Genomic DNA, 13,531 nt, shown 5'->3' with positions numbered 1-13,531 from the left:
CCTACACTAGTGTTTTGAGAATTTATTGCATCTCCGGTCCCTGCGAGCGCAGTATGCTGGAGAACGTTCAGAAATAAGCTCGTTTTATATGAACTCGACAAAGGGGGAGGGGTGGGTTCGAGTCGGCTTGTCACGCTCTAAATCGGACGTCGGGTTGATGTAAACGCCGACGACTCGATCGGGCCGATCGATGGTCGATGCGAGTTCTTTCAACCAGGCTACAAGGGTTGAGCTAACCTGCCCAACCGTCTTGGCAAGCTGCATCTGAACGCGGTCGGGTCGAGTTGGTTCAGCTCGACTTCTGACTCGACTGGCTCGCGTCGACGTCATACAAACGAAGGTATAATATATTGCGGCGTTTTCCCACTTGTCCGATTCCACACGGCTCAACAGCGATATCGTTTGGAGCGTCACCTCGGCGACCTGTAATTTCCCGTATCGATCACGTGTAACAGCTACAGAGCCTTTTCTCACGGCGCCGCCTCCGGAGGCACCGCTTTTTGAGGAATCGCGTGAGGGGCCCACAATTGCACCTGGTCCCTTCGGGTAATTTCAGTGCAGTCGATGCGTGCCTGCCAGAGTACTGCCGTGAAACATGGCGCTTTATATACAGGGAGAACGTGTCACAAAGACGAACTTGCACACGACGTCAGCGCTGTCGCGCCAAACCCAACGCCTCCGAGACAGCAGGCCTGCGCACTGAGCTTTATGACGTCATGCTACTTGGGCCGAAATTTCCACTGTCAAGCCCGTCGTGACGAAAGCGGCGACGTCAAAATCGCGGCGGCTTACTCGGGAGCATCGCCGTAGATTCTACGGCGATTGGGCGAGGTGGCATGACGTCACGGATCGAAGTGCACAGGCCCTGTTCTATCTATAAGAGGCCTTGGCTGAATTCGCTCCGACAGCGTTATATCACGAGATCACCGCTCACACCCAATAGCCCGAGGCGGCAAATGAAGCCTGTGCATATTGTAATCGGTGACGGACATGTGCGAATCAGGTGGCAACGCTGCTGCAGCCAGCGCCACGTTCGCGTTGTGGTAGTGTCGACCCTCAATGAAGATATGTGTTATTGGTGCTCGTCTCGCAATCTGCGGACGCAACAATGCGTATAGCGATACTTCTCGTCTTCTTCTGCCGAAGTTGCCGCAACTACAGTTCGCTGTAGCTTTGGTGTCCAAGAGGCAAACTGTATTTCGTAAAAGCGAAGTTTCGATGAAATTATCAAGTTAATGCGCCGATGCGGTCAGTGAGCACTCGAAGCCAAACCTGTGTGTTGGCTTCTTGTGTTTATTCATTGTGTTCGTGCGTTAACCTTTCACCTGTGACTTGAGAAGCTTGTCCTTTGCGATTCTTCTGCAGCCATCAATAGCTGTTAACGCTAGAGTTCATCCACATTTCGTGGCGTCCCTCGCAGACATAATCACAATCATCATCATGTTTTACAGTACATAAGGAGTCCCCAATATATATATAACGTTTGTAGCGCAGAGTTCGATTTTCTAACTGAAACAAAATGATTACCCTGCTAAGTATTGTAGCTGCATTCTACCTATCAGATAAGCATGCAGTTCACTGAAATTGGTTTCTCCTAATTCTTTATTAACATTGCATTTATTATCTCATTGAGTGTAACCGATTTTAATGTTCACCCTTTAGTTAGCCTGACTGCTCGCTCGCATACTCGTATAGTTATTCCAAAATCTCATTTAGTTCTTTTTTTTTCTTTACGTTGCGTTTCTCGTTTTCGAATACTTCCTACCGCTATAGTCTGTGCCTATCCCAGTTGGTGATTGTGAGCCTTGAGACGATCACCACCACCACCAGTAGAGGCGACGCCCGCTAGAATAAACGAGCGATTTGGACTTGTGATTTGATGATATGCCCGTTACAATATACAGACGTGGATCCCACGCACTGTGATAATCGGCGAACGCATAGGTTGTGGGCGAGTTCATGATCGCGTCTGCATCTCTTTCAAAGCACCCATCACTTTCACCCCTCAACTGAGACATTTGCAAGTGTCCTTGAGCGTCGCACGAACGCCGTTTGTGACTTGAAAAGCACGCGTCACCACTTGAAAGGAAAGTGGTGCCGTTCAACCTCCTCCACGTTGACGTCACAACTGTTGTTCGTACCTTCTCTCTTCGCGGCTCAGATGTGTGGAAGACCCCTCGGCAACGTCTTCTCGGCGAGACACCGAAGCCTAACCCGGAGTCGGTCACCGCTCAGAGCATGATCTCGGGTCGGCGACTCGCGGAGCCTGATTCACACAGAGGTCATTCGCTGTGTCAGGAGAAAGCGTTTGACCGCCAGTTTCTACTAAGATACGGGGCGCGGTGACGTTGGTGGAGAGAGAGAGAGAGAGTATAGAGACGTGCAGAATCAACGGTGCTCGCACAAGCGATGTTCTTATGTCGCCTACTTCCCCTTTTTTAGTGGGAACCACACGAGGAAAGGCTCCCTCCTGACGGGCGCCGTAACGGGACGCGCGGCGAATGACTGCTGCCTGAGTCAGGCCTAAGATGGCCTTCCGTCTGTCGCGTCGTGTAGGAGTTTCCGTCGTAGGCCGCGAATGTCTTTACGCCGTCATCGTGGTTTTCCTATAGTTGTATCTACGCCGTATCCAGCTGTCTTCGTTACGTCGCCGTCGTCGCCTTACGAAATGACTTTCTTTTTTTTTTTGCTAAGCAAGCTAATGCTGGTCCACTGCTGTATACACGGAACACGCCAGTTGTCGGCCCGTTTGACCTTGCCGTACAAACCTCGCGTTCTACACGGGGAATTATACGGTACAGTTCCTGAAGTCCACGTTTCCCAACTTGTCCGGCCGGGAGAACGCGCCAGCTCGCGAACCAGCGGCTCCCATATTCACGCCAGTTATCTGCGATCTTAACAGCCACTTGGCGCTCGGGATGCGTGCACGTGTATATAGGCTCGAGCGATTCTCCACACCTCTATAAGCGCCCGCCATCGATTTTTCGCCGCAGGCTCGCTATGCTATAGCTTTTATGAGAGCACGAGGTCTATCAAATCGGAGACGTGACGGGCACTTCCAACTAACTCATAATCACCCGTAGCACCTAGAATTTCGTCTGCGAGGTACCGACGCTCGTGCGGTGACGTGCATTGTGTGCGAGTGTATACCTATAAACGCCATTTGCGAGGCGCTCTCTCTCGTTCTTGCGGGCCGCTATACGCCTGGCGCGCCTTGGACGATATCCAGGATCGGGCTACGCGAGAGATATACGGAGGATGATTAGAAATATGATCCGAGCGGGAAAGCAGGCCGGACTCATTTCTTCGGTTGCATCACGTATACAGACCTCTTTGTTCTTTTCCGTTCAGCCACATAGCTATAGCTAGCGCGCTTCGCCTTGGTCAAAGAGGACGCGCTATTAATCAGGCGCCTTTAGGCTTCTCGCCCGCGGTCTCGAAGGAAGAAAACGAGATCCGTTTTCGCTGCTGGATTGCGGAACTTAGCTATTTGTGCGTTCTTCTATACAACTTCCGCATATAGTGGTTGTGCGGCTAAACGTGATCAGGCTCATCGCGCTCTACTTACGTTAACTAACTTAGGTTCACGTTTGTAGCGTCGAAACTATTCTATTCAGCATTCTGTAGTAGCGTGACCTTCAGTGACCTGCCCTACTGTGTGTGATCTGTACTGTGTGTTCTACATTATGCTTTAGATTTGTCCTGCTGCTGTTCCCTTCCACTTTCCTCCCCTCCTTCCTATCTTTCATTTCTGTGTTGCTCTCACCTCCCTTCTGAAGAGTAGGCAGGCGTTGTGCCCCTTCCGGTGGCAGTTGCCAGCCTGCTCCTCGCTTTCCCTTTCCTGTTAATTGTATATATTTGTTCAATACACATAATAATAATAATAATAATAATAATAATAATAATAATAATAATAATAATAATAATAATAATAATAATAATAATAATATTAACCGCCCTCGGAAGCCAAGTACGCTCGCCACGCCAGCTGCTGCTGCTGCATCTTCGAGGCTTGCCAAAACGCGACTGCGAATATGGCAACGGTGGTATATAGACATGCACAAACCAAATTAAATCCATATTTACAGAGATCTGTTCTGATTGTCTCGCACGTGTGCCATTTATGTAAGCCAACTGCATCTGTATTGATCACTAATATTTTTCCTTTTTTTTGTGCGGTCGCTAGTTTAATAATTCAAAGTCAAATGCTTCTCAAAGTACCGCTGCGTAGTCTTTCTATCTTACCTTTTCCTTAAGGCCCTGGCACTAGGTTTTTTGTGTTTGACGGTGTACGCGATTTCCTTCAAGCCAAAATAATTTACCATGTCAACTTTATTTCTCTTCTTTGGCGCCCCTATTAACTACTCTTGCAAATTATTGTCCGTCTCTCGTCCAATTAATTTTCGTTATCCCTGTTTTAAATGTAATTGTCCACTCACCTGGCCTGACTTTTCAGTTATGCACAATCCGTTGGTCCCCAGTTCTAGCTTTTTTTTACGCCTCGTTATTTCGATCATGTGGTAATTATTGTTATTTTTGCACGTCCCCTACGACCACGGAATTCCTGGCTCATCCGCAATACTGGGGGACGGGCGATGTTTAAGAATGACCATCGTCATCATCGTACCTGTAATATTTAAATTCCTTCGATTTTTCCTTTGGCCATACAGGCATACGTGGCCGAGTGCTGTCGCCTTGGCTCTTTTTCTTTTCTTTTTTGCTTTTCCTCCCCCCCTCTCTCTCTTAGCACGAAACGCCATGCATGGCTCCCCGTATACTGAGCACTCCGCTCGGCTCAAGGCCTTTTTCATATCTGTCCTCACTTCCAAAAGCTGACTTATGTTGCAGTCTCGTGTTGCAAATGATGCGACGGAATTCTGTCGCTTTGTGCGCTTGCACGCCGGCTGCTCGTTTTCTCAAGGAAAGCACGGAGAAAGAAAATAAAAACAGCACAGTGGTGACTCCCGTTCTTTCGAGGGCTCATCAGTGTAAGGAAAGCCTGCGTGTAGGCATTTCGCCAAGCTGGCTGTCATATAAAGCTCACGCGTTGAGGAACACTGCCTTCTGAAGCGCGATATTTTTTTTTTTCTTTCAACGTCCAGATGTTTTCTTTTTTTTTCTTTCCCTCTTGGTGCTCTGCAGCATTGTACGGTACTAGGTGTTTTCCTCTTTTGCAAGTATAGATGAAATAACCAGCGCTTAAATCTCGTGAGGTGGATTGGCGTACTGTCTGAGGGCGTAGTGCTGCAATCCTAAATCCACTAAGCCTCCGCATACTTAGCACGAACACACGTGTACATGAAGTCTTGTACGTGTCGGCAGATCTTAGGCTTCGCAACATCGCCTTTTCTTTTTTTTCGCGTGCGTGCTCGTTACTTTTGAACAAAATTGCGCATGCGCTGTTCACTGCGTAGAGGAGTTGCGTGCGCGAGTACGCAGGTTGGTGCACGTTCATTAAACATGTACGTTACGTTCACCATGTGTAGAACTGTTATTGTTCTTACTGAAACCACTACACAAAATGAATTGGGTTACCAAACAGAACGACAGAGAGAGAGAGAGAGAGAGAGAGAGAGAGAGAGAGAAAGCAAATGATAAATGAAAGGTAGGGAGATTAACCAGGACTGAGCCCGGTTGGCTACCCTAGACTGGAGAAAGGGAAAAGGGGACTGAAATATTAGAAGAGAAAGTCCACTGGGGATATCATTCGGTCACTCAGTCTGGATCACAGACAGTGACTCAATTCGGTAGCTTTCAAATGTCGCAGCAGCCCTTTTGTGGCTTTTTGTAGCTGCGATATGCGAATCCCGCCTTAACTATATATCACGTAGCGCAGCCCATAGCGTTCCACACCAGACAGCAAGTGTGATGAAGGGCGTTAAAGTGTCTTTCTTCGATATCTCAAGGCGTCGCGAACCCGAGCAGCTCGTATTTCAGTTTGACTGAAACCTTTTGATAGCCGCCAAGCTGTTAACGCGAAGAGCTTGCTCAGAACACGGCGTTTCTCTGCAGGGTGCATGGGCAAACCATCCGTGAACGCGTTTTTCTCGTGAATCGGTATCCTTGCAGCATGCTGCTTTCTTCTCTGTCCTGACCGTGCCATTGTCCTGCGCAGGATGCCAGCTGCTCGTGGAGGACGAGGACGGAGTGCGCGTGTCGCCCAGCCCGTCCCCACGCCACAGCCTCTCGTCGGCGGGATCGGGAGCCTCGCAGGGAAGCACCCGCGGCGATGGAGGCAGCTCCAAAAAGTGAGCGGCACGACTCGAGGTCGTATAGGACGACCAAAAGAACGCTTCTATACACTTTCGCACGAGATTGGGAGGAGGGTGTGGAGTGAAGTAACTATAGACAGTTGAAACAGAAGAAGGCTCGCTGATACCGTGCAGTAATTTATTGTTAAAAACTGTAAGGTTGCGCTGAATGTTGTATTCCATTAGCAGAGAAAGTTGATCGTGGATAATATCCAGCTTAGGATAGCTTTGCCCTAATCGTCCATTAAGCACGTGGCCTACACGCATTAATTTACTTTATTCGTGATCGCGTGCACGGTAGTTCTACGGCTCAGCGCATTGAACATTCGCCGATCGTGTTAAGTAGATAAGTCAGTACATATGGAACGTTTATGCCTTTCAATCTATTTTTCTTAGTAACTTAACATTTTGACTTCTTTTTTCTTGTATGTTTTTTTTTACGTGGACAGTTAGGGTGTTACAAGCCTCAGGAACTGCTGACTCTTGAGCACAGCGATTAAGTGAAACTGCCTGCGTTGCTGCTTCATAGAAAAACAAAATCCGCCTCCATTTCACCCCGTGAAAGTGGATGTACAGCGAAGTGGTTGCCGACGTTAGACGAGCGCTACCGGCGTCGGACAAGTACCAACCACCATAGACTTTCCTATAAAAATTACTAGAGGGAACTCTGGCGCTAGTGTCTACGGGAGCTGCAATGGGAGCGGTTTTCCCAGCATGGGAAGTACATGGATTTGCCTAAAACTTCGTTCTTTTGGCTTCAAACGGCGTTGTGACTTCGTAAACTCGTCATTTTCAACAGTATGCTGCGTAATAAATAATTAAATAAACATCATTAAAATTGCCCTACGGCAGGATTCGAACACAGGGACTCGAGCACAGAAGCCTGATATTGAAACCATTAAACCACGGACGCATGTATCGACAAGTGAATGAAACGCCCTTATGAATTTATCGCGGGCATGCTAGTGCCTTGAGACGCTTGGCGCGTTTCGATTTGGCCACCTGGACAAGCTCAATCGTTGTAATTAATAGCAATTGTATGCATTCCCGGCGTCTTCTGCACTTCGAATAATATAGATTCCGCGGAAATATACGACAATAAGATTTATATAGCGTAATATACAAAGCCACAAGAACATCTGAATCCACTAGCACGAAGATCAGACAAATCCATGTACTTCCCATCATTCCCATGGTAGGACAAAGACTGCAGCGCCAGAGTTCCCTCTAGTAATTTTTGTAGGAAACTATGCCAACCACCACCCTAACCGACGCTAGACGACGTTGCACAAGGAACACCACCAGCGCAGGCGCCGTACGTGACGCACGTGCGCGATTTACGTGCTCATTCTGCTGGGCCCTCCGCCAAGCGCGAGTGCCTTATTGAACTAATCGAATTTTTTCAAAGTTAATTGCGACAGAAAATTCGTCCAGTAGACTTACGCACAAGCTGCAGACGTTATAGCTTCGGATTTTAATACGAATATACGAGAAAACATAATTTCTGTTAAGCGGAAGCTCAAAGACAAAGCCCTTTCCCAGCAGCCGTTTGAGGTCTGTCTGAGTGGCCGCGGCCGCTAGGCGGCGGTACTGCTTTTCGGTGAGCACGAGCCCACGAAAAAGTCCCGGCCGACTAGAGGCTACCAGCTTCGCAGTCATAATATGCGGCTATACATGTACACGATATAGGAGCTGTGAAAACCTGCCGTCATGCCGTTCGTTTCTGTCCTATGCGGGAAGCTTATCCTGCCATTTCGAGTGCCTCGAACGACATGCGGCGTCAATGTACTACACAGAACTTGACGATCACTCTCGAGACCGGTGTAGCCGTCGAGCGTGGTTAAGGCTCAACCTATGCAGCGCTTCCCGGATGAAGCGAACCGTGGTGCACGTGGGCAACAGCCGAGCGTCACCAAACGACGGGCAGTCGCTACTTAAAAGTCCGAGATAACTTCTAATGACACCTTTTACGCGACGCTGTCCCCGTGACCAGCGACGCGAGACTAATGTGGTTCCCGTGATCGCCGTCGTGCAGGCAAGAGCAAGGTGGCGTGGGCGGCGGCCTGGCCAAGCTGGCGCGGCTGCTCATGCAGAAGGAGAAGGCGCCCGGCGAGAGGTCGCCCTCGGCCAGCAGCACGCTCCTGTCGCCGCCCGGACCCGCGTCGTCCACGTCGTCCGTGTTCGACCCGTGAGTGCTGGCGCACCGATCGTGTATAGGCGGTGAAGCCCTCTGGGCAGCCGGAGTCGTCCAGTACGTCGATGACTCGAGCAGTGCAGATTTCTGTAAAAGAGAATCGAAACCCGTTTGCTCCTGGCCGCGGCTGGCTCTGCAACGCCTTGTCACGGCCATACATAACCGTTGCATCCGCATTGCTTGGAAGCTCCGGAGGCTAACTGCGACTAACTACCAAAGCGTTTAAGAGCCGGAAGCTCCACAGGCGCGGCATGACGCACCTAGGACTCGGCGACCAGCAGTGGCTTCGCTTCTTTTTGTCAGAAACTGTGAAGTTGAGACCAGTTTAGGACGGCACATGCTCTGATAAACTTGAGCTCCGTGGGAGCTTCTTTAGCAGCCTGACGTTTATCTGATATATCTTTTTTCCATGCGCACGTACTCGCGGTACAGCCCCTTTATCTCAATCATTCATCTCCCTTCTACGGGCCTTCCGTTTTGTGAAGCGGCCAACTGGACTACCTTGCTATTGAAATTAAATTTCCTACCGCTGTAGCTTTGCGACGTCTGTTTTTCTGTATATCGCTCTTGCGCAGACCGTCGGCATTCTCGATACGAGTAGAAGCTGGGCTGCACAGCTTATACACAGGCACAGCAATTGCGACTGCCGGTGAAGTGTTGCTGTGGTACGGCACGGTCAGGCCAAGCGACTTAAACGACCACCGCACTTTCAAAACTCATGAAACCCGAGCGCACGTGACAGTGCTCTTAGCTCCCATAAGTTCGCAGCGTAACATAGTAGTTCGGGAATAATAATACAGCGTCTGCATAACATTTACTTATAAAAAGCTGACGAAACGGGGCAAACGTAACACGGTCCTTTCTGCCCCTTCTCGCCGGCGAACGCACAGAGCCACGGGCTTCCCGGGCGTGCCGTCGACGCCCCTGCGCCGATCTGCCAGCATCGACAGCCTGCTGGACGCGACGGCGGCAGCCGCGGCCCACAGCCAGCACCATCACCATTCGTCGTGTCTGACCGCCAACGGACAGGCGGACGAAGCATCGTTCCAGACCACGCCGACGTCGGGCCAGACGGCCCGACCGGGGGCGCTGCCCAATTCGCCCAGCGTCCCCAGTCGACTCGCCAAGGGTGTGCCAGGTGAGCGCAATGAGACAATTCGAAGACGCGTCGAACCTCGAACCGAAACGACAACCACATGGAGCGCGTATTTGCGGCGTATTCGAGGCGTGACCCGGCGTCGACGCGTCAGTTTAGCTTCCGCGCGATGAGAACACGAAACGGCGACTGACAGAAGTCGCGCGACCGACCGCGGCTGGCGACCAGGGATCGACTCACGGTGACCGATGTTTACACCGGCAAGCGCTGCCTGCCCGTCGCCACACCGAAATGTCTCGTGATTGATGCCGTTCACGTCTACTCTTTATGCCACGTTCAATTGACGCTCATTGGTTCAGTAGGTGTGCGACTGCAGTCGCGTGACTGAAAAATTGAGCATCGAGCGACTGGCACAAAACAGTAGCTATTCGACCAAAGCGACAATTTGCGACCGGGGACCAACTTGTTCGTGCGCCCTCTGCGCGTCGGCGGTACATGTGAATGAGCTCTATAAGGCGCGTGTATATAGAAGGCAAATGCTCACTTTCTTTTATTGACAAGGAACGGCGCCACTTGTTATAATAAACAATCTGGGCCATAAAATGCCATCTTTCTGCACAAATTGAGCACGTACAGCGCAGCAGTAAGCGCATCCTGTCTTATTTGTTATCTTATAAGGTGCAGTATTCTAGTACATTCTATATTAAGGAGAAAAACGCAGGACTCCATCTTTTCTCATGGCCGGTCTGTATGTCCAATCGGCTTCCAGAACGCCGTAGACACCGCGGAGGGTCACGCCGTAAATACGTCCGGATCGCGTTCCATCTGGCTGCCAATTATGGCAACAGGGTGGGGGTATATATGAACTTTTCTGAACGCGCCTCCATGGTGCGGCCTCGCTATGCCTGCGGTGCTCGGTGCCACCGATTTCTCTTGGGTGCTTGGCGACAAGAGTCGGGCCACACTGTGCCTGCACTGAGCGCCGCGAGACCACGTTAGGGCTTGGCATATGAAAGCGGCAGTAACGAAGGGCGCACCGATGTACGCAGAGCACTGTGCATAGCTCGGCTCCTCGCGCTGCTTTGCTTGTGGTGACACCGACCTTCCTGGCGTTCCGGAAGCGCAATTTACTAATCCTACTTAAGCTCATATATCCTCCTTTACTGTCGCCTTGATATCTTGAGAGTGGCAACAACTTCACACGTGTGCACTGTTCTATAAAGCATGTAGCAATACTCTTTTTCTTTCTTCTTTATTTTTTTTGCATTTTGGTATCTTCCCCCCCCCCCCTCCCCACTCGACTGCCTCCCGCATTCTTGAGCATGTGCAAAAGCGCGACGAGCAACCGCATTCTCGCGATTCGTCGCTGACAGATGCCAAAAGCGCTCGTCACTGTCACTGAGGTTCTTGTAGACGGAACGAAATGCACGGAATCTGTGACGCAATCGGAGATGCTTCACACGTAGCGCAAGCTTGCATGTCTGTCGCATGCGCTTGTTTCGTTTGCGAATGTTTGTTTAGAAACGCTCTTCTTAGGCTCCGAGCGATGTTCTGTAAGTTCTGTATCAACGTTCTCGTTCTTCTCTTATGTTCTAATAGCACGCTGCGCTGTACTACTGTAGTCTCGTCGTATCTAGCCAGCCATGATGTATCGAAGCTGCTTTTTTCATGTTTTTTTATATGTGTATAATGTCCAGAGCTACGCGTGATGCACGGAACTGTAGTATATAGTAAGAACGTTGCTGCAACCTATATGATGATAAATCCCACCTCATTTCCTTCGAGCCAGCTCATATGGGCCATTTTAGCGAACATGCCAGCACACTTAAACCTTTCACTGTACTCCGCGGTGCGGCATTGTAGGAGTGTGCGCCAACAGATGCATTTCGCGTCCCTATTATTCTTTTCACTCGTAATCAGTGTTTTTCTGAATGGTTGGCAAGAAAATTGGTACATTAGTGACGTAGTAGTAAACCACGGTAACGATTTATGTTCCTTAGGCAATGATTTATTTACAACTAATAATCCGCGAGCTCAGCTGACGTTCATTATAGACCTCTCTACGGACTCTGGTATACAGGTTGCATGCGAGGGTTACGATGTTGTGAAAAGTCTAGCTCTAAAGCCGAAAACTGAACACTCGAGTCGGCATTGGACTTTTTTTTTACCATTTTCTTATGCATGCGTGTGTAGCGGTGTTTTGTGTGATCACGAACACATAATCGCCGGGTCATTCCTGATACTTCTACAAGCCCTAAAAATGCGGGCACACGTTAAATTGAAACATGGGCTGCCATGGACCCAAACGCCATACTAGGTCTGCATTAGACCGTTCGTGATGGTCGCAAGGTAGTAACGAGTGCGAAACTTTTCGGAGCGCGCAATTCGAGAAAACGTTGCATTTTCTCGCAAGTAAACATCGCCCCACAGGCTCAAGTTTAGGTGAGCCATGGTGTGGTGTTGCGGCGAAGTATCCGCTGCACTTTGCCACTCGGTGATACTAACGGTTCCAGCGACACGCGCTGGTCCTCGTCTGCTGTTATACCTTGTCCTGTGTAATGCACTTGCGATAACGTTAGTGCTATGAGAAACTGTACCAAGTTGCCGAATTCACAATGTTTCTATACGACGACGAACGTATTAGGTGCGGAGGAATTTCGCGTTTTCTCATGTCCCGTGCTCCGAAAAAACGTTTTACAGTCTTACAGTTTACAAAGCGCAGAGCCATTGCGTTTGCATTGTGCCATCGTTCACCGCCTGTGCGACCGGTGTTTCAGTGTTACACCGGGCCTGGCGCCCGTTTCGTGCGACCATCACATAGTGCCGCGTCACAAGGTCTAATAGGGCATGGGAGTGGTCGCACACCCTTCTTGTGTACACCACCGCTGTCCTTGTGTCCACTCTGTTTCGCCTTGTGGGTTGCACAAACACCACCTCACTCTGTGCCCTCTGTTCTTTCCACACGCCCCCCTCTCCCTTCTGTTTCACCTCCTCCGCCACTCTACACCCTGCACGGTATTCTACCAACTGCCCGTCACTGGTCTTGCCTTCTCCGCGGCCGCCTTCGACCGCGTCCTGCACAAAACCGAAATCTCTGCACCCTGCATCGTCCCCTGTGGTGGTGGTGGTGGTCGTGGTGACGGTGATTGGTGACGCCAGGCCTGCGTCAGAGTAGTGTGGAACTGCTTCTCGACGGGTTCTCGTTGTCCAAGTCCGAGCGCAAGAAGCTCGAGAAACTCAACAAGTTCAACATTGATCTCCAGGGTGAGTTTGACCGCTGCCCCAACATAGGCGTGCCCCAGGCACTTCGGAACGTTTGATTTACGATGGCCAACTGCGAACAGTGAGCACTTGGGAACTTGTACTGCTGTCACACGTACACTTCAGGTCGTGTCAGATCTGAATTCTTGATTGCAATCAACAATGGTCACTGCTACATGGTCCTAGCGACCTGGATCGAGTTATCGTCTGCTGATCGTCAGCAACTCTCAGAACTACATAATGTATAGGCCTAAAATTCGAATTTACAAGATGTATTTAAATTCGGACAATATTTCAATTTTGCAGCTTATTATTGCTGGTAAAAGATTTTTAACCGCATTTTATTGAGCTGCCCTCACTTCTTGTTTTCAGTGTTTTCAAAATCCTACGCTAAAGGGCGCAGACGTCAGCCTGCGATCGCGATCAAGGGGCTTGATCGCAATTCTCGGATCTCGCGATCGCCTAGATCCGGATCCCGCAGGATCGCGATCGCAAATGGGCGAGCAGCAATACCCGATCCGTATCAAGCTCGATCCGGATTGGCCCCGATCGCGATCAGAAGTGTGCGTGTGACACCGGCATTACATGCTATCTAATGATTGGTTATGTGGGAGGCTTTCGAGCGTTCAGGTGTTAATGGTTGCATTGATACACCGCAAGGCGAATTCCTTACTTGTACATTGATTCATCGGCTGAGATAAGCAAAAAAAAAAACATTTCAAGGGATTG

At 49.9% G+C, this 13,531-nt stretch overlaps 1 protein-coding gene across 7 annotated transcripts in view; it reads left to right on the top strand.

Moving 5' to 3' along the window:
- wake (ankyrin repeat and fibronectin type III domain containing protein wide awake) overlaps positions 1-13,531 on the top strand; it is a 396,065-nt gene that overhangs the window by 361,425 nt on the left and 21,109 nt on the right. For 5 of the 7 annotated variants that reach the window (XM_075702290.1, XM_075702288.1, XM_075702287.1 and 2 more), the window contains 4 exons: positions 6,116-6,248; positions 8,287-8,439; positions 9,336-9,583; positions 12,701-12,805. In XM_075702290.1, the coding sequence (XP_075558405.1) occupies positions 6,116-6,248; positions 8,287-8,439; positions 9,336-9,583; positions 12,701-12,805 (639 nt within the window). The remainder of the gene's footprint in view (positions 1-6,115; positions 6,249-8,286; positions 8,440-9,335; positions 9,584-12,700; positions 12,806-13,531) is intronic. The other 2 variants (XM_075702292.1, XM_075702291.1) reach the window with 2 other exon arrangements.

The sequence above is a fragment of the Dermacentor variabilis genome, chromosome 8, assembly GCF_050947875.1.
Source record: "Dermacentor variabilis isolate Ectoservices chromosome 8, ASM5094787v1, whole genome shotgun sequence".
NCBI lineage: Eukaryota > Metazoa > Arthropoda > Arachnida > Ixodida > Ixodidae > Dermacentor > Dermacentor variabilis.
This window is presented reverse-complemented; position numbering and strand designations above follow the sequence as displayed.